We start from the raw sequence: 23,337 nt of genomic DNA on the forward strand, positions 1-23,337 counted from the left end.
TTACGCTTTTGATGAATAGGACAGAAGACATTTGGCCAGTTCTTCCACTTTGGACCAACCTCTTGCATCTCCTTCTCATCTCATTCAAAGCTCGAGAGCCCGTCCTCTCCCGCAGTGAGGCAGGGACAGCCCCTCCCTGGACCCACTCCCCCTCGTCTCTGCCCCGAGTCCCCGCCTGCGCAGCTCCTCCTTTGCTGGGCCTGAGCGGGCCTGCCTCGGTTCCACAGGTGATGCCGTGTCCCACTGTCCACAGGTCCCTTCTCCAGGCTCCCACGGTCAGAGATGAGGTAATGGAAACCTGAGGGGAGGCCTGGAGCCCACACGGAAGGCTCTGGGGCCTCAGGTGCAGTGGCCGTGGTGGTGCCCCAGACAGCCTTGATTTAGGAAACATTCCACTTGCACCCCTCCCCGCCCCCGCCACGGTAGAGAATATTCCTTAGGTGGAAAATCCGCTGGTGGCTCCATCGCATGGAAGCCAGGCCCCTCTGACTCGTGCCTGGCTACCGCTCCAGACACACAAACTTCTGAAACAGACCCACACTAGGATGTTCAGTTGGTTTTTGACAAAGATGCAAAGAGAATTCCATGGAAAAAGTAAAATCTTCCCAGCAAATTGTACTGGAACCATGGCATATCTGAATGGGAGTTGATCTAAATAACATACACAGGAGACATTGCCTGCTGTTTCCTACCAGACACGAAAATGAACTCAAATGAACTCAAAATGCATCATAGATCTAAACATAAATGCGGAGCCTACAGAAGTTCTAAAAGGAAGTCTTTGCAGTCTTAGGGTCGGCACAGGGGGAGAGGGCATCCTATGGGCGTGTGGATGTGGGCGGGGGAGGGAAACCAAGTCCCTGTTAACTGCACCCGCCTGCTCCCCCGGGTGCTGCTTTTAGGGTCACGTGATGGTGACACAGCCTGGCAGTGAGCCTCTGGGGACAACAGGAGGCCAGGAAGGGGCTGCCTCAGAGCAGTCAGAGGATTTGCTGAACGTTCCCTTATAAAACACGGGAGGCAAGTTCCGATGCCTTTCTAGAAGCCGAACAGTTGCCAGTGAAGCTTGCCACTGGCTTTTCTCTTAGGCGGGCAAACAGGCTTTCACAGCCCCTGGATTTCCTAGGCAACCACATTGTAAACTTGAGAAAAGGCCCGGCCCGGCTAGGGATTGACAGAGAGCTGAGCCCATCAGGCTGTGAGTCTGCGGCAGGTGTTCCTAGCCATCCAGTTGGCAGGGAGAGGGCAGGCCAGGAGGTGTGAGGATAGGTAAGAGGGAGGAGGCGGAGGGGAGGGGAGGGGCCTGCCTTCCAGATGCAGGAGAGAGCGTCCATAGTTTCAGCTCCAAGCAACTGGTGGCAACAGGTGAGCATTTAAGGTAAATCAACTTTGACAAATTTGTTATGTTGATTTAATCACTTTTATTTTGTTTTGGCTAAATAATAATAATAACAATAATAATAATGAGACGTTAGATGGTACTTTCCAAAGAGAAACTCGGAGGGTTGATGTGAGCGCTTGACGGCCACATCTCTGGGAAGAGGGGCTGAGATGCAGGGGTACAGTCCTGCATTTCATTCGGGGGAGGGGAAGGAAATGAACTTGGCTGAGCAGCCCCTGTGCGGTGGGTACTGGAGTGCGCCGTGTTTGGGGAACTGCCGTCCCCAGCTTGGGTGACCGTCGATAAAACTGAGCTCAGGCGGGTGAAATGAGGGAGGGAGGGAAGGAAGGAGACTCACGGGGAAGAATGAGAGAGAAGGTGCTGGAAAGGAGTGGGCAGAATGATGCACGAAAGTGTCTAGAACGGAGAGGGCAGGAATGAGGCGAGCAATGGCTGTGATGGAAATGCAGGCCCGGGAGCCCAGCGGTTCCCAAGGTCACCAGCACCTGTGGTTGGAGGACGACCCTGGGCGGGGGAAGGAGCTGGAGGCTGAATTTGGAGCTGTCAGAGGAGACCAGCTTGGGCCGGTGACAAAATGCCAGAGACGGACGGTCTTGGGGAGGCCTTCGGAAAGAGGGAGCCGGGGAGGCCGGGAGAATCAAGGAGCCCCAGAACCTCGCCGCTGCGTAGCACCTCTTGATTTTTCTGGAAGTTTCAGTTTGGAGCATGAAGGATGCGAACAATTGACTGGGGTTCTAAGTGGCTGTAAAACAAACATTCAACAGGCCAGTGGCTCCAACAGGAGCGTCCGCAGGGACCGTAAAGGCGTTACACGTAGGGGGTTGTGGTGGTTCATGTTGCAGAAGCCAAATGGCCGTCGGAGCTGTGGCTCCCCACCGCCTGCAGGTGGAGGAGAGCTCAGTGGGGTTTGTCCTCGCCGCGGGTTTGGAGCCCGAACAAAACGGGGCGTTTGGAAACTACCTGCTGGGTGGTTGGTTCTGCGAGTTTAGTCATGAAACCTGCAAGCTCGGGACAAGCTCTGTTCCTTTGCTCTTTTCCGGAAAACAAACCCAGCCGAAGCCGTGCGTCCTTCCTGCAGTTTGGATATTCCCTCGCTCTGCTTCTGTAAGACCTTCCACCTGCCTGGCTGCCTGGCGCAGAATAGATTGCCAGCAATTTCCTGGCAGAAACCCCAGAGACTCACGGCGGAGCAGAGGGAAGGGGGAGAGGGAGGAGGGGGCCAGGAGAGGGCTATGAGGCAGCTGGGGCGGGAGACGCCCAGGGGAAGCGCATGATGACAAGGAGGTCACCCCGGGCCTCTGAGTGTATGAAACCGGGGCCTGTAGCACGTTGTGCTAGTTGCGTGGGTCCCTGAGAACCACGCTGAGCAGTTTCTCTCGCTCTTTCGTAGCCAGAGACGCCGAGAGGCTGCTAAATGTGGATAAAATGCTACCGAGAGAAGAGGGGGCCGAACCTCTCCCACACTGGGTTGCTAGTTAGTTCACCCCTCTCCCCACACTGGGTTGCTAGTTAGTTCACCCCTCTCTCCACACTGGGTTGCTAGTTAGTTCACCCCTCTCCCCACACTGGGTTGCTAGTTAGTTCACCCCTCTCCCCACACTGGGTTGCTAGTTAGTTCACCCCTCTCCCCACACTGGGTTGCTAGTTAGTTCACCCCTCTCCCCACACTGGGTTGCTAGTTAGTTTACCCCTCTCCCCACACTGGGTTGCTAGTTAGTTCACCCCTCTCCCCACACTGGGTTGCTAGTTAGTTCACCCCTCTCCCCACACTGGGTTGCTAGTTAGTTCACCCCTCTCCCCACACTGGGTTGCTAGTTAGTTCACCCCTCTCCCCACACTGGGTTGCTAGTTAGTTCACCCCTCTCCCCACACTGGGTTGCTAGTTAGTTCACCCCTCTCCCCACACTGGGTTGCTAGTTAGTTCACCCCTCTCCCCACACTGGGTTGCTAGTTAGTTCACCCCTCTCCCCACACTGGGTTGCTAGTTAGTTCACCCCTCTCCCCACACTGGGTTGCTAGTTAGTTCACCCCTCTCCCCACACTGGGTTGCTAGTTAGTTCACCCCTCTCCCCCATACTGGGTTGCTAGTTAGTTCACCCCTCTCCCCACACTGGGTTGCTAGTTAGTTCACCCCTCTCTCCACACTGGGTTGCTAGTTAGTTCACCCCTCTCCCCACACTGGGTTGCTAGTTAGTTCACCCCTCTCCCCACACTGGGTTGCTAGTTAGTTCACCCGGGCCAAGGTCAGTCACCAGGGCCAATCCAAACACGGCAGGAGGGAGCGTTTGGCGACTGTACCGTTAGGAAGACCTTTGGCTGCAGTAACAGTGGCCCCGACCAACAGTGGAGTCAACAAATAGAAGCTTATGTTTCTCCCGTGACAGGAGTGTGACCTCAGGCCGCTGGTTACACCGACTGGGCAGCTCAGAGGCGCGAGGCCTCTAAGTTGGTATCTGCGACCCCCTTAGCTCCTCCTCATGGTTGCATAAAGGCTGCCACAGCTCCAGGCACTGCGTTTTTGAGATCCCTTTATTTTACAGCTGCATCATATTCCATTGTGTAAAAGTCCCACAGCTTTTTTAATTTTATTTTTTCCATTTTTTTTTATTAAGGAATACCTTAATATGTGTACATATCTTACCATAGCCCCCCCCCCCACCCCACTCCCATACATGCCCTCACCCCCCAGTGTTTTGTGTCCATTGGTTATGCCAAAACCAAATCTTTCCTATATTTATAAATTGCATGCATACAAGTCCTTCGGTTGATCTCTCATCTCCCCCACCTCTCCCTAACCTTCCCGCTGTAATTTGACAGACTGTTTGATGCTTTACTGCCTCTGTACCTATCTTTTTGTTCATCAGTTTATAATGTTCTTTATTATCCACGAATGAGTGAGATCATGTGGTATTTTTCTTTCATTGACTGGCTTATTTCACTTAGCATGATGCTCTCCAGTTCCATCCAGGTTGCTGCAAATGGTAAGAATTCATTCTTTTTTATGGCAGCAGAGTATTCCATTGTGTAGATGTACCACAGTTTTCTGATCCAGTCATCTGCTGACGGGCATCTAGGCATTGCATTTTTGTTCAAGGCAGGAGGAGGCAAAGCGACAGGAGCACGCTCCCTGAGCCCTTAGAACTTCCAGGTGAATCTTTTGGGCCAGAACTGGTTTCACGTGGCCGCCAACTGAGACGGGAATGTACCGAAGAAATGAGGTTGGAGTGGCCTTTGAATCAGCCAGTTGGCAGTGTCTGGAACATGTTTGTAATTCAAATTTAACACAATGAAAACTACCCTGAGGAGGGTAAATGCCTGACAGGGACCTTGGCCGTCTCATTCACTGCTATCGTGTGGCACCTAATAAGTATTCAATAAACCTGTATTGAATTTAGTAGCAGGACTTGGGGGAGGCGCGGTAGGTACCTGGGGTAAAGTATTTAAGAAAACACTCCCTCTCAGGTTTGGGCAAGTGCAAGGCTGCCATTTGCACCATCTTGAGCTTGAGGGCCACCTTAAACATTGGGCCTTAGGCACCTACCTTACCTAGCTCAAGTCCCACCCCTGGTTGAATGATTAATGTGAAATGTCAAGAAGTTGTATGAAGAAAATACTTCATAACAATGATATTAATGAAACATTCTTAAGTTGGGCCGTATCAAAGACATTAAAATAAGGACTTAATTCCTATTCCAAAGATCAGTGGGAAGAATAAAAGGCTATAGCTCAGCAGAGATGGGCTCTGGGAATACTTGCATATTGACATGGCTGAAACCTGAATTTTAAACATCGTCAGAAAACGCACTTTGGGGCAGGGGAAATTTAGGTCAGATGCCAGACTTCAATGACTTCTTATTCCTACAGTGTGCTTATGTGGTAAATATAGACGACATATAGCCACGCTTTAAATCTTATGTGGGAGTTGGCAAGCCAAACCAAAACCAAATCTGTCCTATATTTATAAATTGCCGAAACAGCTTTTGAAATGACGTTTGGGAAAAGAATAAACGAATAGAAGGTCGTCAGCACAGTAGCTTTGAGTTTAAGTTTAAAAACACACACATGTCACATCACTTTATTTAAGCAAACAAACCCCCAACTATGGCTCCCAGAGGAAGAGACTAAGTGAAGTTGCCCATGTCGATCAGTCAGAGTCCACACTGAGCCCGAAGGTTTTGGAGACTCGAGCAAGGACCCCGAGGTGAGGGGGCGGGGCATGTTTAGGATGTGAGGGCCCGTGGGTGTCAGGCTTTGCTCTGTGCTCACGCCCCCCACTTCTCTCTGCGGTAAAATCTCCCGGCAAGCCATGCGGTCTCTTCCTTGGAGCCGGCCCTTCCCTGAATCCCCAGAGTGACGTGCCAGCCGTTGGCGGAGCTGCCGAAGGCGACCACTTGCAACTGGAGGTCAGTCCTGCCTCGGCCCCTGCCCCGTGGCACATTCTCTGGCAGGTGGCCCAGGCTTTCGGGGTCCCTGTTGACATCCTGAGGGAGGGCGTCAATTTTGATAGAACCCACCCCATGAGGTGATGTGCTGAGGCTCCTGAGGGGGTCCACCCTGGCCCCAGGCTAGACTGACAGCAAGCCCCTCCCTATGCCTCCTAAAGCCCCTCCCTATGCCTTCTAAAGCCCCTCCCCTATGTCTCCTAAAGCCCCTCCCCTATGCCTCCTAAAGCCCCTCCCTATGCCTCCTAAAGCCCCTCCCCGTGCCTCCTAAAGCCCCTCCCTATGTCTCCTAAAGCCCCTCCCTATGTCTCCTAAAGCCCCTCCCCTATGCCTCCTAAAGCCCCTCCCTATGCCTCCTAAAGCCCCTCCCCTATGTCTCCTAAAGCCCCTCCCCTATGCCTCCTAAAGCCCCTCCCCGTGCCTCCTAAAGCCCCTTCCCGTGCCTCCTAAAGCCCCTCCCCGTGCTTCCTAAAGCCCCTCCCCGTGCCTCCTAAAGCCCCTCCCTGTGCCTCCTAAAGCCCCTCCCCTATGCCTCCTAAAGCCCCTCCCTATGCCTCCTAAAGCCCCTCCCTATGCCTCCTAAAGCCCCTCCCCTATGCCTCCTAAAGCCCCTCCCTATGCCTCCTAAAGCCCCTCCCCTATGCCTCCTAAAGCCCCTCCCTATGCCTCCTAAAGCCCCTCCCTATGCCTCCTAAAGCCCCTCCCTATGCCTCCTAAAGCCCCTCCCCTATGCCTCCTAAAGCCCCTCCCCTATGCCTCCTAAAGCCCCTCCCCTATGCCTCCTAAAGCCCCTCCCCTATGTCTCCTAAAGCCCCTCCCCTATGTCTCCTAAAGCCCCTCCCCTATGCCTCCTAAAGCCCCTCCCTATGCCTCCTAAAGCCCCTCCCCTATGTCTCCTAAAGCCCCTCCCTATGCCTCCTAAAGCCCCTCCCTATGCCTCCTAAAGCCCCTCCCTATGCCGCCTTGACTGCACTGAGTATGGGCCCAGCTCTCCCCTGTGCCATCCCTTCCCAGGGACTTAGGGAGTGGCCTGCTTTCCCTGGGGAGCGTGAGAATTGCAGTCACCCGGGGACGCTGCCCAGATGGCCATGCTTATACCACCTGGCCTCGCCTTTGCTCTTTTTTATTATTGACTAGTGACCCGGTGCACAAAATTCGTGCACATTAAAAGGGGATTAATTAGAGGAAATAATTTAATATTGCTATTTGCTCTTCCTCTATAATAGAAGTGTCAGAGATGAAAGAAAATTAGTAAAATGTATATGAAAACCTTCCTCCTGTCAGAGTCTGGGGCTCACCATGGGACCCAGAGTCAAGTCCCCATCCACCCACATGCACCTCAAAATCGTGTGAGACCCAGACCCAGCCACCCTCCCCCCCCTTTTGGGCTAGATCCAGATCTGGCCAGTCCCACCCTTGTCAAGCCCTGCCAGGCAGGGGGCGTAGCCTCAGATCCCCTCACCCAGTGCCAGGATGGGGGGCATGGCCTGAGGTCTGCCAGCCCAGACCGGGTTGGGGGGCGTGCCTTGAGATCCTCCGTCAAGCCTCACCACGTGGGGGACACGGCCTGAGATCCCCTGTCAAGCCCAGCCAGGCAGGGGGGCACAGTCTCAGGTCCCCTGGTCCGGTGCTGGGGTCGGGGGCGTGGCCTGAAGTCCCCTGTCAAGCCCCACCTGGTGGGGGGCATGACCTGAGGTCCCCTAGCCCAGCACCAGGACGGGAAGCACACCTTGAGGTCCCCTGTCAAGCCCTGCCGGGTGGGGGAGGGCGTAGCCTCAGGTCCCTGCTGATTGCTCGTTAAGGCTCCTTATGGGAACTTGGCCTCAGCTGTGGGTGCAGCCATCTTTGTGATGGAGTGATGGTCAGTTAGCATATTCCCTCTTTATTAGATAGCATATCAATAATTAGCATGACCATGGAAACAGGAGGGCTCCATGAAGGCACTCTCATGGCAACACCCGCACACCTGTCCGTGTGTCTCTTTGGGGGCCTCCAGCACCCACAGCAGAAACCAGTCCTCTCCCACTGTCTGCGTCTCTCCCTCCGGCTCAGAGCCGGGCCACCCTCGCCGCGGGGACCGGATGTTGATCCCAGCGGCCCTTTCTCAGGGGGAACTTCTTAAGGACCCCCAGTTTTCATCATCCACCATGTACTATAGCTAACTATTGAACGGACCGAGGCAGAGAGGTGGCAGCCATTGCCTTCAAGGACAACAGACCCCACTGAGTCTCAGTCAGAGTGCCAGTCTCACAGCCAGGCCCCAAGTAGAGAGGAAAAGAGGAAAACACCGCGGCCTGGCCTTCCCGAGGGCGGTCCCTGTGCGCAGGGCAGGACGGCGCTAGCAGAGAGGGGATCCTTTGGACTTTCATGTGAGGCAAATCCATTTCCAGCCGCCGGAGAACGGGCGTGAGGCCCCACAAGTGCAGTCAGTAGCTACCTGCTCTTCACCTGGGCTTCCTCCTCTCTTCTCTCTAAAGAGCAGTTTTCTAAGACCACATGGCGCTCTTACAGCAGCTCCAGGTCCCCTGCTATTGAGGTGGCTGCTGCGATGGCACAGGTGTTGCCTAACAATGGGAAGGTGAAGCACTGCAAGGCCTGGCTGTGGGCGACGGGGCTCGATGGCTTCCAGGCGGGGGAGGCCTGGGGAGAGACGGGACTGCTCTGCAGGTAGCTCTCACAGGCCGGGCCGTGTCCTCTGGTCAATAGGGCACTTCCTCTCCGTGCACGCTGGCCCCCCAAGCAGGGCCTGCAAAGGGCTGTTCAGGGACCGCCCGCCCAGCTGGGTGGGCCTGCTGTCCCGCCTCAGTGGGTGGCCAGGACGCACCTGTCCCCCTCCGCACCCACGTGCTGCAGTGCCCTCCTGATTCCTAATTGTGCCACCCTCCCCTGCCTTCCCTGCTCTTCCACAGACCAACCCTCCTCCGAGCTCACCACACCTGTGTCAGCACCTTCATGCAGCTGTCTTTTCCTGAAAGAGGAAAGCTGGGGTGTAGTGTCAGAGAACCCAAAGTGGGAGGGTTCTTCAGAGGGCGGGGGGAGAGGTTTCCTTTGGATTTTGCACCAGAGAGGATCTGGGGTGCTTTCTCTTTATGGATGTCTGGGGGGCGCCCTCTTTGGCCCTAAGACCATCCTCTGTGTTGCCGGTTGTTGGCTGTAGACTCAACCCAGCATTGGGGGCGGCGGGAGGCAGGGAGGCGGAGGTTAGAGTGTGTAATTCAGGTCACTGCCGCTAGGAGGCACCAAAGACAACCCAATAAAGTGCAGCCCGGAGTTGGGAGTGTTCCCCCCTCCCGGTCAGTTTAACTCTGTCCCTGAATTCAGCAAGAGGACTCCCGTGGACTCTGCTGAGAATCAGAAGACAAGCCTCCACGAACGAACGGTCAGATTTCCATTGTCCGACCCACAGGGGTCCTCGCAATCCGGGCAGAGAGCTCTGATGGTGGCAGGCGGCTGTGCCCAGGGACGCAGGAGCCCGGGGGGCGATGGCCACCAGGTGTCCTTGGGCTTCGCTGCTGGTGCCTCCCCCCGGCCCGTGCCCCATCTCCAGGCCTCTGCATTGCATGGCTCCGAGGCTGTCCCTTCGCACCGGCCACGGGGGAGGGGGTGGGAGTGGGGAGCCGGAGCGAGAGCTCTGGACGCCACCCCTGGGCCCTCCCCCGCCCTCGGGTGGCACGCTCAGGTCGCTCTGTCTTCCAGGCCGCAGGACCTCCCCCCGGACTGTCCCCCGCCATTGTCTCCTCCTGGCCAGCCCGCCCCCCTGTCCGCCCTCCACACGGCTTCCCGAGGGCCCTTTTCCGGGGCAGACTGAACCCCGCATCTGAACCCGCTGGGGTCTCCCATTGCTCTCAGCACGGAACCCAAACTCCTGACCCAGCGTCCCAGGCTCTGTGTGATCTGCCCAGGCTCCCCTGTCTCCAGTTTCCCCTTCCACCTCCCTCCCCATCTCCACAACTCTCTCACCCAGGACCCTGCTGTTTTCTCGCTCACCGTCCCCTGCATTGCCCCCCTTCCTCCCTCCCCAGGACCCCGGCTGAAGAGCTGCCCCTTTCTTTAGGATGGAAGCTGACCTCTCCTCCTCTGAGGGGTCATCAGAAAGCCCCACTCCCAGCTGGCAGCTCAGTAGTGGGGTGCGCCTCCCCCTCCTGCAGGCCCTTAGCTCTGTCCGTCACTGCCTCTCCCGCCCCAGCACAGAGCGCCGCACCCGCTAAGCCTTTGTAGACACTTGTTGAAGGAACGGACCCACAGCACCTGGTCCCGAGGATGCGCAGACGCGATGCCAACACCAGGCGGCGCTGCGGCCACGTGCACCGGATGGTCAGCATCTTCGGGCCTTGCAGGGCCCAGTTAGATGGGCTCTTGTGACCACGCAGACTCCCGGCGGCTCCGGCGGGGCTTTGTGCAGTCAGGGAGGCTGTGTGCAGCGCTGCCATCTCGGTGGTACATGTTTTGGGACGGACTCCTGCCCTGGTGCCTGGTGCATGAGTCAGAACCAGAACCCGGGCCTCCAGGCTCCCAGCCCCGGGTTCGCACTGCTGTGCGGGTTCTCAGAACCCAGGCCACCTGCAGGAGCCTGCACCTTGCTCAGGGACCCCAAAGAGCTGCAGCTTCGCCACACACACCTCCCTCCCACTTCTGCATGTTTAAGCGAAACAGGAGGAAAAAAAAAAAAGACAAATCTGTTTGTCCGGAGAGCGATGGTGTCTATTTACCTGTTTCTGTCCTGAGAACCTCGTCAGGTGTTCAATGGACACTGACCTGTTAGTCAAGGAGAACATACTAGCTGCTGGGAGGAACCAGGCTGGAGAATCTCAGTGAAGGCAGAAGCAACAACAATGAATGGTTGGACCAAAAAGGAGAACATTACATGTGGAGTCAGAGGAAAAATGGAGAATTCCAAGTAAAAGAATAAAGCATAGCTCTCGCCAGTTTGGCTTGGTGGATAGAGCATCGGCCCCCAGACGGAAGGGTCCTGGGTTCAATTCTGGTCCAGGGCACGTACCTCGGTTGCAGGCTGGATCCCCAGCCCTGGTCACAGCGCCTGTGGGAGGCAACCAATCTCTGTGTCTCTCTCACCTCAACGTTTCTCTCTCTGTCTCTCCCCCTCCCTCCCACTCTATCTAAAACTAAATGGAAAAATATCCTTGGGTGAGGATTAACAACAACAGCAAAAAAAGAGCACAGCATAGAAGGTTGGCTCAAAAGGAGTCGAGAGAAAAGGGACTGCATGCTATGGGGTGGGAGGGCCTCAGAAAGATGAAAACAGACCGAGGAATGGCCACATGTTTGAAACTGTTGTCCAGGTTGGAGGAATCAGAGGTCCTCAGGACCAGAGCAGTGAGTAAGAAATACGACGGGCACCCCTGAACCTGGGGAACCTGGGGGGTTTGGGAGTGTCCCTGGGGAGTGAGTGAGAGCAAGTGCTACACATTTCCAGCCGGAGGCAGGGGGCCAGGCCGCGCTCTGCTGATGTGCTGTGGCTTCCCTCGCAGATGGCGGGGACGGCGCGCCATGACCGGGAGATGGCCATCCAGGCCAAGAAGAAGCTCACCACGGCCACCGACCCCATCGAGAGGCTCCGGCTGCAGTGCCTGGCGCGGGGCTCGGCGGGCATCAAAGGACTTGGCAGGTAGGACCCAGGCCCGGGTGGGTGGCGGGGCCCTGGAGGAGAGAGGCGGGGCCCGGCCCGGCGAGGCGGGCACTAGCGCGGCCTGGAGCAAGCCTCTTCCTGGGCTCTCGGTTCCCCGATCGCCAAGGCCACGTGTGGGAGGATCAATCCCTGGGGACCATGTTTGGTTCTTAGTCCCAGACTGGGCAAGGCCCGTGTGTGCTCTGAGAGAGTCAGCTCCTGGGAAACCAGAGGTGAAGGGGGTGCTTGCCGGGGCTACAGACCCTGGCAGCACAGGGGGAGACGCCCCGAAGCTGCAGCTGCGCCCACAGGGGCCTGCAGGGGGGAGGAAGGGCAGTGACTTAGAACGTGGAGTTCGCTCTCAGGCAGTCCTGTCTCCTCCCCTGCAGGGGCCCTGAAATCGCCCCCGGGCTGGTTAGCAGCTCTGCGCCAGGGGGTCCCCAGCTCTGTAGGGCCTGGTCCCCGCCCTCTGGTAGAGCGGGGAGTCCTGGGGACTGCAAAGCCCAGCGGGAAGGATTGCAAGCCCCCGTGAGGGGTGCCTGCCCTGGGCATTGGGCACGTCCGGGGACTCACGTCCGGGGACCCCCAGGTGACTCCCGGGGCCTCCTGGGGGAACGAGGCTCCTCCAGGGCTGGTGACCAGTTTGGACTGGGAGGCCGAGAGTCACTCAACAGGGGGCCTGCAGCGGGAGAAGTTGTAAGTCAGAAACGCGCAGGGCGTGAGGGGGGGGGGAGTGCAACCTCACACCTGGAGGCTGTGGGAGGCTTCACTTCCCACAGGTGCTGCACCCCGAGTGTCACTGTCAACAGTCCCACTTTCCCAGACTGAGCCCAGGTCTGTCAGAGCCCAGGCTGTGGGCATAGGGACCCGGTGGCCGGGCTGTCACCGTCCAATGGGAAGCCCCGCCCGCTTCCCTTCAATGGCATATCACTTCAACCTTGGCATCCTTCATCCTGGGTCCACCTCATTGTCCTTGGCACAGACCCCTCAGGACCACCACCCCCTCTTCCTCTCCTGGGCCATCCAGTCCCGTCCCTCCCGCTGCCACCGCCGTCTCCACCCCACACCCTACCAGCCCCTCCACCGAGGGCCAGTCTGCTGTGACCAGGCACTATCTCGTCCTTGGCCTTTTGCTGGGCTGTGCCCTCTGCCCCCTCCCCTTTACTGGTCTTGCCCTTCCCTGAATCTTTCCTCCACTCAAGTGCAGGTCCCTCCCCCTTTTCCCTCATGAGGAGACAGGGTCATGGTTGTTTGGGACCTCGGCATCCTATCAAGGATGCATGTTGTCACCCTGATTTCTCACTGTTGGTGCTGACCTTGATCACCTCACCTGCCTGAGACAGTGTCTGTCCGGCTCCTCCAATGTGAAGTTGCTCCCCCTCCCTCTGCATAGGGCGCCCTGCGGAAGGAAGTCTCTATGTGAAGCCACTAAAACGTAGGCGGAGGGGACTATGCCTTTCCTGCTCGAGGGCAGAGCGTGAACATAATCTATTTGGAATTCTTCTAGAAGAGAAACCTGTCTCTTCCCCCGCATTTATTTATTCAGTCATGTACTTATACCAGTGTGGACTCGTGGGTATTTATTTCATTCTTTGGGTTGCAACCCAACACTACTTTACTTTATTGCTCAGATTATTCTAGTTTTATCTGAGGGGTTCTTTCTGTTGGCTCCTGGGCCCCACTGACGTACCCCATCTACGTAGGGTTTCGTGTGTTTGTTTGGGGCACTTTCTTACTTTCTCGTACAAGACACTGAAGCTCATCTCACATATATTCTGCCCCCGAATTCGAGTCAGCAGTTTCTGTAAGAAGCCCACTTCCGGTTACTGGAGACTTGTATTAGACACCCAGGTCTAGGCTCCAGAGGTGCTTCTTGTTGCTGGCGTGTCCCTTCTAGGTCCTCTGAGCTGACAGAACCAGGAGATATAAGTGTGTACATTAATCTATCTCTATTTCTATCAATGTTGTTGTATGTAATCATCTGTGCTTATGTCAAACTAAACTGGTGCTCATGCGGATGTCTCCAGCTCCCACCTATTACCAGGTGAATCAGGTCATTCTGGCCTCCTCCCCTAGCTTATCTGCTCATCCCCCTTCCCACAGTGAGAACCCTGGCTCCACCCCCTGCCATCCATTTACTTATTGTTCAACTCCAATACTTACCCCCGACTGCAGGCTGCAGTCATTAGCTCATCCTCGTGGGAAGCATCTTTACCAGCAGAGGAGAGTGCTCTGTGCCGCTCCTTGCCTCTTTAGTTTTACCGACTTGACTCAGCTCCAAAGTTGGTTTCGTGAGCCCCTTCACCACCCTGCCCTTTAGTGAGCTTGTCTCACACCTTCATAGTACAGTCAGAGTCACCATCTAGCCCTAACCAGTTTGGTTCAGTGGATAGAGCGTCGGCCTGTGGACTCAAGGGTCCCAGGTTTGATTCCGGTCAAGGGCATGTACCTTGGTTGCGGGCAGCTGATCGATGTTTCTCTTTCATCGATGTTTCTAACTTTCTATCCATCTCCCTTTCTCTCTTTAAAAAACCAATAAAATATATTTAAAAAAAAAAGATTCACCGTCTGGGACCCCCTGGCCTCCTAAGTAATTTTTAAAAACCACATACATTACTGATTACTCTTTGCACTGTACATGTTATGGGCTTTAGCAGATGCGTAATGTCATGTACCCACCACTGTATGTCATACAGAGCGGTTTCATTGCGAAATCCTCCATGTTTCACCTATTTTGTTGCCTCCCCCATCTTTTGACTGTTTTTATAGTTTTGCCAGAATGTCGTTTAATTGGAATTACACTGTACATTTCCCCCCCAAAGTACTGTCTTTTTTTTTTCTTTTATGGAATGCCGGGAAGAGGCTGGCCAGTTTCGGGAGGAGGGTGCGGAGAAGAACCTAAGACTTTTGTGTTTTACCTTGAAAAGCCCTGAGAGTGGTTTTCTTTTTAAGTCTTGTGCTCTGTGAGTTTTGAAAAAATTGTGTGTGTGTGTGTATTTTCTTCAGAGTGTTTCGAATCATGGATGACAATAATAACCGAACTCTTGATTTCAAAGAATTCGTGAAAGGGCTAAATGACTATGCGGTGGTCATGGAAAAGGAGGAGGCAGAGGAGCTTTTCCGGAGGTTCGATAAAGATGGAAGTGGAACAATAGACTTCAACGAGTTTCTTCTCACCTTGAGAGTAAGTGGCCCGGGAGCCAGTGGGTCTGGCGCGTGTGACTTCCACGTGGTGTGGGCTGGCGATCGTGAGGTTTTGCTTTCAGAAGTGGTGAGTGCTGTGAAGGTGATGGGCGGGAGATGCAGAGCAGACTTAGGGACCTGGGGGGCGGTCATGGCACACAGCTAACGAATTCCTCTAATTATGCATCCTGGAGAGGAATAGATATTTTATCACGTGGGGCACAAAAGAGCTCACGTGCTTGTGTCTGTCTGTGCTTTTCCTACTGACCCAGCCTCCCATGTCCAGAGCCAGAAGAGAGGTGATCATGCAGGCGTTCCGCAAGTTAGACAAGACTGGAGACGGCGTCATCACCATTGACGACCTCCGCGGGGTGTACAACGTGAAACACCATCCCAAGTACCAGAACGGAGACTGGTCTGAGGAACAAGTGTTCCGGAAATTTCTGGATAACTTTGATTCCCCCTATGACAAAGACGGATTGGTAAGTAAGAGTGTAATCTAAGTGGAATTTCTTCTGTCCAATTTGTAATTGTAAATATATAGGAAATAGGCCCAAAGCCTTAAAAATACTTATATTACAGATGCTATAAATAGAAGTAAAACATATCCTTAGTGAATACTTAGAAAGTGGAAGACGACAGTAGTAAGAAGTGTGTGTGTGTGTGTGTGTGTGTGTGTGGGCGAGTGTACATATATCAGTAGGGGATCTGCCCACAGCTAGTTACCCATCACCTAGAGAATGGGGTTTTTGGATTAAACATTCCATTTCAGATTACCATATGTACTAAACACTGCTAGACACTTTCCAACGAATTAGACGATAAAAAACATATTTAACTTCAAAATGAGACCATAATTCAATATTTTGGGCTTTTCACAGGGCTTTTCAGGACATTGCTGTGTTTTACACACATTCTCATTTGTCGTCACACTTTGCTCTGCAGAAATGCCATTTAAGGGAAGTTTTCAGTGAAAGGAATGCCAGATGACAGAATTTATTCTGATTTCCTCTTTAGCAGGCTTTGCAATTAACTTGCATTTCTAAAGCACAGTAAACTTAAAGCTAAGTGAAATAAGCCCATCAGAGAAAGATAAGTGCCATATGATTTCACTCATATGTGCAATGTAATTAACAAAAAACTAACAAACAAAATAGAAACAGACTCATAGATACAGAGGACAGACTGACAGCTGTCAGAGGGAAGCGGGGTGAGGAGGGTGGGTGAAAAAGGTGAAGGAATTAAGCCACAAAACAACAACAAACAAAAACAAAACTCATAGACACAGACAACAACATGAGGATTACCAGAGGGAAAGAGGGGTGGGGGGAGGTAGAAGAGGGTAAAGGGCTGATAAATGGTGATGGAAGGAGGCGGTGCAGACACAATACAATATACAGACGATGTGTTGTAGAATTGTATACATGAAACCTATATTATTAACAAACATTGCCCTAATGCATTCAATAGAGATATGAGAAAGAGAGAGAGAGAGAGAGAGAGAGAGAGAGAGAGAGAGAGAGAGAGAGAGAGAGAGAGAAAGCAACCACTTCCTCTCCATTAACTCTGTTTTCAAGTTACAAATGCATAGCTTGGTAGGTTCAGGAATTATATCTTTTCTTTTTTAAAATTTTTAAAATTGATTTGTAAAGAGAGAGGAAGGGAGAGGGAGAGAGAGATAGAGACATCGATGAGAGAGGAACATCATCCATGGGCTGCCTCCTGCACACCCCCTACTGGGGATCGAACCCGAAACCTGGGCATTGAACCCTGACCTCCTGGTTCCTGGGTCGATGCTCAACCGCTGAGCAATACTGGCTGGGCAGGAATTCTATCTTTATAATTATGTTTAGACTGAGACCAAAATGCCATGAGCCTTATCCACAGCCATCAATGGACTTTGGGACCCAGAACCAGCTCTGCTCTTGGGGAACGTGAAGGCCATGGGGATGGGGGAAGGGCATTCTCTCCTGGGTTGATAGTCAGCTGGGCAGACCCCTGGGGAGGCCACCCCAGCCCCTGTGCCACGCAAGAAGGATTAGTGGGACAGTGGGCGGGAAGGAGAGATGGCGGTGACAGGAAGAGGAGACTGGCCTCCCCCTTCTGAAGGGACTTTCCCCCACCTTTCCCACGAAGCCTCCTGGGGAGTCCTGTTAGCGGGGGAGCGAGATGGGAGCGAGCACTTTCTTGTCTTTCTACTGGCATCTTCCTGCCAGGGACAGAGACATGTCCTCCACGTTAGACTGAGGGGATCGCAGGGGTAGATTGAAAAAAGGGGGGGGGGGCGTGTCCCAGATTCCATGGAGCAAATGCTTGGGGACGGAGATAGCAGAACTCTTTGTTTTCTTCTAATATCGCTGCTCTTTGATCTGTGGAAAAATAGTCAACTGCCATTTCCCCAATTTAGCCCAACGCCACCTGGGATCCGGGGGTGCTGGCCTCTGTCCTGCAGGTGGTTCCTCCTTGTTGCCACGGGAAACCTGCTGCCGGGGGCTCTAACCCAGTCAGCGCAGCCAGTTGTGATTCAGCTGATTCAGGGTCCCGCCCCGCTCCCTTTGACATTTGTCTTAGCGGCGTGGGGAGCTCACAAAGGCCACTGGGGTTTGCAGCAGTTTCAGCGCTCCTGTCCCCTGCCTGGCACCGCCTCTGTGCTGATGCTCCATTCTGACTGCGCATGGTCATCACTCGTTATTTTTGTGTGTTTATTTATTTAATTAATTTTTAAATAAATTAATGAATTTATTAAATTCCTGGCCACACGGCAAAACGACAGAATCTGATTTTTTTTTTTGGGGGGTGGGGTGGAGCTCAAGCAAGGATTGGCAGTTGTGATAAGTGCCCCAGATAACTCTTCTTCACATTCATGTTTGAGATTCTGGCCTCTAGAAGATTCAGAAGTGCCTGTGTTTAATTACTGAATGCGATACACACACTAACCTCATTTAGCATAATTATGGGTCAGGGCGCCATTTATCGAGCACTTATTGTCCACTGGGCACCCTATTAAGGGCTTCGCAGGGATTGACTAGACAGAATGAAAATGTTTCCGAAAAGTGAGGTGTGATTTAAACCTTTGTACGCTGAATCATATTTTAAACACACAAGGACCTGTCGAGGTCAAGGGACTCCAGGGTAAGTTCTTTTATAAAGAGAACAATTAGCCCCTAATGTATCATTTTCAAATTGAGTTGTTTTACCCACTAGGACTTCTTACGGTGAAGTTATAGCTATCCTTGAAGCCAGTGCTCTCATTTATGCTTAAAAAAATATCGTTGGTATCCAAATAAGAATTTAGGAAAAGACAAGAAAGCTAGTGCCCTCCTGAGCCCAGACTGATGTTCAACTTGGTGAGCTTTTAATAATTTAGGCTCAGCTGTCACGTAGCATGAGGTCACTGGGGTTCGCCGCAGTCACAGAATGATGTCATAGGTCTTGCAGCCACACCCCACCCTCCGCTCTCGGGCAGCCTGGGCCCCGGAAGCCATTTGGATGGAGGCACGGAAGCCACCAAATACTGTGTGAAGCCGTCTGTCCTCACCCCCACTCTCCCCCTCAGCCCCACCCTGGCTGGGAGAAGACTTTCACTTGTTATTTTTTAAATATCTAGGTTTTGAAGTGTTCGTCTGTGCATGTGTGAATGTTATATTCCTTATAAATATTTTCGAAACTCTCTAAGGGTGACATTAGCCTTTGAGGGACTGTGAGCCTATCTCCCATAGAAATTTTTTAAGGATGTTACGGAGTGTATGTAGATAACCCGAACATATTTTATGATTTTTCTAACCAGGCTGGGATGGTTAACTCGAAATGGTTTCTTTCCCCACAGGACAGAGCTCCCGTTTTGAAAGGTAAAACATTCCTCGCTCTGAAACAAGGGCCTGGGGCAGGCGTCCTCAAACTACGGCCCGCGGGCCACATGCGGGTGTTTTTGCCGTTTTGTTTTTTTACTTCAAAATAAGATATGTGCAGTGTGCATAGGAATTTGTTCATAGTTTTTTTTAAAACTATAGTCCGGCCCTCCAATGGTCTGAGGGACAGTGAACTGGCCCCATGTTAAAAAGTTTGAGGACCCCTGGCCTGGGGGGTTGTTTCGGCGCGTCACAGAGAGACAGTATGAACTGCCGTTCAACACTCCTGGTTCTTATTCTGAGTTTCAGGCTCACTTACCTGAACAGACGGCTTCTGCTTCACAGGAAGAGAGAACCGGGATCTCACTTTGCAATCAGGCCGCGGGTTTGAACATTTGCAAGACTTTCTTCCTCTCTCCCCAGGCCTCCCCCGCCCCCCTTCACTTCACTTTGTTCTTAGCGCCTTAGAGCCACTCCTCAGCTCCTGATGGAAAGGTCCCTTTCATTGGCAGGTCCTGGAGCAGGGCCCCGCGGAACCTGCGAAGCCAAGTTTCGTTTCTGTCTCTAACTCTCCCCTGCAGGTGACCCCCGAGGAGTTTATGAACTACTATGCAGGGGTGAGCGCGTCCATCGACACCGACGTGTATTTCATCATCATGATGAGAACCGCCTGGAAGCTCTAAATGTATGAACTGGGTGACCAGGGCCTTGGGCGCAGCCTCATGGCTCCAAGTGGTTAAACATCAGCTCAAAACCAGGATTATATTTGAGTTCAGGTTCATCCCACTGTTTCTTCCATGCCAACAGCAGCGTGTTCTAGGGCAGAAACAGAGATATTAAGTAGTTAACTGTAATTTAACTTCTCTGAGCTTGTTTCCTTAGCTCTAAAGTAGAAATTAGCTGAAATAAAATCTGAAAAGCTCCTAGAGCCAGGCTGGTATGTACAGGAGTCTAATCAACATGAGGTGTGTTGCTTGGCCAGTGATAAAAATGGGAATATTTTAATGATAACCCCACCCATGCACCCTCAGCCTATCTTCACCCCCTTTTAGACGGTTCATTTCTAGATGGGAGGATTCCTCTGTGTTTATGACTGTCCATGTTTAAGTGCTTCAGTCCCCGTTTGGGGACCAGAAGGAGACCATGCTTTGCCCTCGAGTTCTATAACCAAATCTTGCCTTTCTCTGACCACGGTGTAGGGAAGCCTCGGTTAGGGGAGTGGATTTAAAATGACATTTTGGGGTCATTGTAGAGGCTGGTGTGAGACGGGGGAGGGCCGTTTCCCTGAGCAGCAGGGCCAGGACTGTTCTCAGTGCTTCTGTGGTTGAAGTTCGAGGCTGCGCTGTGCTCTCCGTGGTGGGGACGTGTCATCCTGTGAGCACGCAGACCGGGTCAGCGAGCCTGGGCCTGGAGGACTGTGCCTCCCTCCTCGCCTTGCTGTTGGCCAACAGCATTGACTTTGCCACCAGCACAGGGAGGTCGGTGTGACACAGACTAGGGTCGCAGCCCTGTCCCTCCTGGCGCTGCGTGGCTCAAAGCATTCTCCTCCCGGCCCCACGCCTTGGCTTCCTGTCGTTGACGTGCCAGCAGCTCCCTGGGGAAGTCCTCTGCACAAAGGCAGCCTCAGCTCCTGGGAAGTAGATGCTGAGCTACAGCCCTGGCTCTGTGCTCTGTGTCTGGGCCAGAGATAAGCACTGGCCAGCCCTCTGGCTACAGAGCTGGACGTAATGACCAGTCTATCTTTTTCCTCAGGGACCCCCCCCCCCCCCCTCCTTCTCTCTCCTCTTTCCCTGGTTTGGGGAGATGGATTGGGACAATGGTATTTTTTAAGATCTTATATCTTTTTGTTTGTTTGTTTGTTTTGTTCTTTTTAAATTTTATTTTATTGTTTAAAGTATTACATATATTAGTACATATATCTCCTTTTTTCCCCCCATAGACCTTCCCCCAGCCTCCCCTACCCCCTGTCACATGCCCTCATCCCACCCCCCCATGTCTTGTGTCCATTGGTTGTGGTTTTATGCATGCATACAAGTCCTTTGGTTGATCTCTCCCCTCCCCCTCCCAAGATCTTATATCTTTAAGTGACTCTGGATTGAGGGTCTGAATATAACCGTCATGCTTTGTATCAGTTCACTTGTTTCCTTTTTATTTCTCAGACTTGGAAGTTGAGATCAGGATATACATTGACCTAAAAATGGTGAACGTAGATGTTTTCAGAGGTGAACTATAGCAGTTACTAAGGGAGACCCTTCAATGACTTGGTTTGTTGTTGAGAAGCTAAACTCTCACCCTCATCACAGGCTGGAAGAGGGACATTTTTCTTGAGGATAAAGAAGCGAGCTATTTTGGATATTAATGACACACGTCTGGGTTTCCACTGGATTGATTATCTAGGCTTCTGGAGAGGCTGGCAGGTCAGAAGATGCCAAGTGTTATGAGGGAGGATGTAGAAATGATGTAGAAATCTGGAAGAAATGACGAAGAAATGTGGAGAAGAGATACCCATGTTCTATGGAGCCTGCACTATGCAGATTGTGGCTACAGCCAGGTCCCCAGTTTCCTGGACACGGTAGATTTCAAGCCTACTGCTCTAGATAGATTTGTGTCTTTGATTCTGGGTATGAGTCATGCCTCCGCTTAACTGGGCCGTAGTGTTAGCATGTGATTCTGAACAAGGACTGGGCTGCAGCTATCAGCTTCGTCTTCCCCCGTTGTACTGAGCTTCCTGTCTAATTGGGGCCCAGGGCAGAGCGCTCAGATCTTAGATAACCCGTGCCTCACAGTGCATTTGGTCACATCGAGTCACTGCCCTTCTAGCAGATTCGGTCTGAGCCCACGAGCAAGGATTCACCAACGCCCTCTCGCCCTCCATAAGCAAGATCACAGTCAAGGACCACGCCTTTCCTATTCCGAGTCTTATCTGTGATTTCTGGCCTAGTGGGAGGAACAGAGAAAGGCCATTAAAAATCATTTGCTAATACTTTTGGATCTATTTTTGGTTTATTTAACTTACACAACTTAAACATTACTCCATTATCAATTTAGAAAGTAAGCACTTGGGTCAGAAGATAAAACACAAGAAAGTTTCCAAAGCAACCCTTTTGAAGACCTTACCTCTTGGTCCTGAACCCCAGATAGGAAGTAAACAAACAAACAAACAAACAAATAAACAAAGAACAAAGAAAAGAGGATGAAATTAGCAACTTTTTATGAAACAGGAACAGTGTATGTAAAAATTCTGAGAGTCAGGTTGGGTCAGAACAAGCCACTAATATCCTGCTGAATCTGGGTTCTAACTCCCCCAAAGGCAAACCTAGGCGAGAATGGAGGGGACTCTGACCCAGCCTCTGGTTCACATCCGATGGAATTCCATTCATAAAGGAAATGGGAAATCTAAGACCCACTGGGATGAGTTGGAGACTGAGGCAGAATTCTTCCAGCCAATCCGAGGGGCTGGTTTTAACACAGACATTCAAACCTGGATAGGATGTCTTCCCAGACCCTGGCTTCACGTTGGAGGACGGTGTGTTGCTCTTGGTGACTTGATGGCATGTGTGGGGTCATGTTTTAGACCTAATAACGGCAGCTCTGATGGCAGGGCTGGGCCCTCTACGTAGGCTGCAGACCGACTTTGCACACATCATGGTTTTAGCTTGAAAACACATCCCATCAGAAAGTATTTCTTGACCCTCTGCTATGTGCCATGTTCTATCCTTGGCAGTAGAGCAATGAGCTAGAAGAAATGCAAGCAAAACTACTGGCTTTCAAACCAAACTCACAGCCCATGGTTGTTAAGCGATCAGAGAGGCGGGAAAGGATGGGTACTGAAACTCCCCTCTCTGAGTCTCATTCAGCGTCAGCAGCCAGGACTGGGGGCCCCTTCACATGGCAGAGTGTGGAGGAGCTAGGTGATACATTTGGTGAAGGTAGAAAATCTATCAAGATGAGGCAAGGAAAGCCCCCCTCTATTCTTGGAGGCAGACAGTTAGCCCTTCACTTCTCTTGGCCAAGGCGATGCTTCACTGAGCCACAAGAACAAGTGGTTAACGATTCAACCCTCATCAGGCTACCTAGGGATGACGTCTGTTCTGCTGATGTTTAATCAGGTGGAGAGGTTAACTACAGCGTCTTAGAGCCACTCCTCAGCTCCTCGATTGAAAGGTCCCTTTCATTGGCAGGTCCTGGATATGGGCCCCGCTGAACCAGCGAAGCCAGGTTTCGTTTCTGTTTCTAACTCTTGGATGGTGTGTGGGTGCCTTCTCTCCTCCCCCTTCACGAAATTCTACTAACACCCTCTGAGTAGTAATACCTTTCTGGATGTACGCTTATCTCTTTTGGGCACAGAATGTAAAACCTCACAAATTCCATTTTTCAAGATTAGTCATCAAACTTGCTTTCCTGGAAATGATGGGCTGTTCTTTGAAATTAAGACCTTGTTGAAAGAGGCAACAGCTTTTCAAATTTTAGAAATGTTTCTGGCTCAAGGAAAAGCAAAGGCGCCAAGGATCGGATAGGTCGCGTATAATGTTATTTACATGCCATCGATCCTTTTGAAAGCCAACCTCTCTAAGCACAGTTTTGCTTGCCCAAGTTGCTTATATGAAAACTGCACAGCGTTGATGGCGAGAGCTAGTTCTTTTATTGTGATAAAAAAGCCCCCACGAAATGAGTCCTCTAAAAGTAAGTGTTCTGAAGCAGATGCCGGGTGGGATCTGTTGAGAGAAACCTAGGCAGATGATTGATGGGGGTGAGAGAGCCCTGTGTGAGCGGCGGCCGCTCTGCCCTCTCAGTGGTGCGGTGAGAGGCTGTGGTGAAACAGCTCTTCCTCTCTGA

General features: G+C 52.3%; 1 protein-coding gene across 1 annotated transcript; it reads left to right on the top strand.

The window, feature by feature from the left end:
* The first annotated feature begins 11,327 nt into the window (after nt 1-11,327).
* CAPSL (calcyphosine like) lies at nt 11,328-19,184 on the top strand. Its single transcript, XM_028130137.2, has 4 exons — nt 11,328-11,470; nt 14,477-14,654; nt 14,926-15,135; nt 19,083-19,184. The coding sequence occupies exons 1-4, from the start codon at nt 11,334-11,336 to the stop codon at nt 19,182-19,184; spliced, it is 627 nt and encodes a 208-aa protein (XP_027985938.1). The 5' UTR covers nt 11,328-11,333.
* The last annotated feature ends 4,153 nt before the right edge of the window (nt 19,185-23,337 follow it).

Source organism: Eptesicus fuscus, chromosome 4 (genome assembly GCF_027574615.1).
Source record: "Eptesicus fuscus isolate TK198812 chromosome 4, DD_ASM_mEF_20220401, whole genome shotgun sequence".
NCBI lineage: Eukaryota > Metazoa > Chordata > Mammalia > Chiroptera > Vespertilionidae > Eptesicus > Eptesicus fuscus.

Excerpts from the sequence above, each read along its gene's own strand:
- CAPSL (XM_028130137.2), top strand. The coding sequence starts at position 11,334 with ATGGCGGGGACGGCGCGCCATGACCGGGAGATGGCCATCCAGGCCAAG. Across the intron at positions 14,655-14,925 it reads AGTTTCTTCTCACCTTGAGA|CCTCCCATGTCCAGAGCCAG; the intron begins GTAAGTGGCCCG and ends CTACTGACCCAG. Across the intron at positions 15,136-19,082 it reads CCTATGACAAAGACGGATTG|GTGACCCCCGAGGAGTTTAT; the intron begins GTAAGTAAGAGT and ends TCTCCCCTGCAG.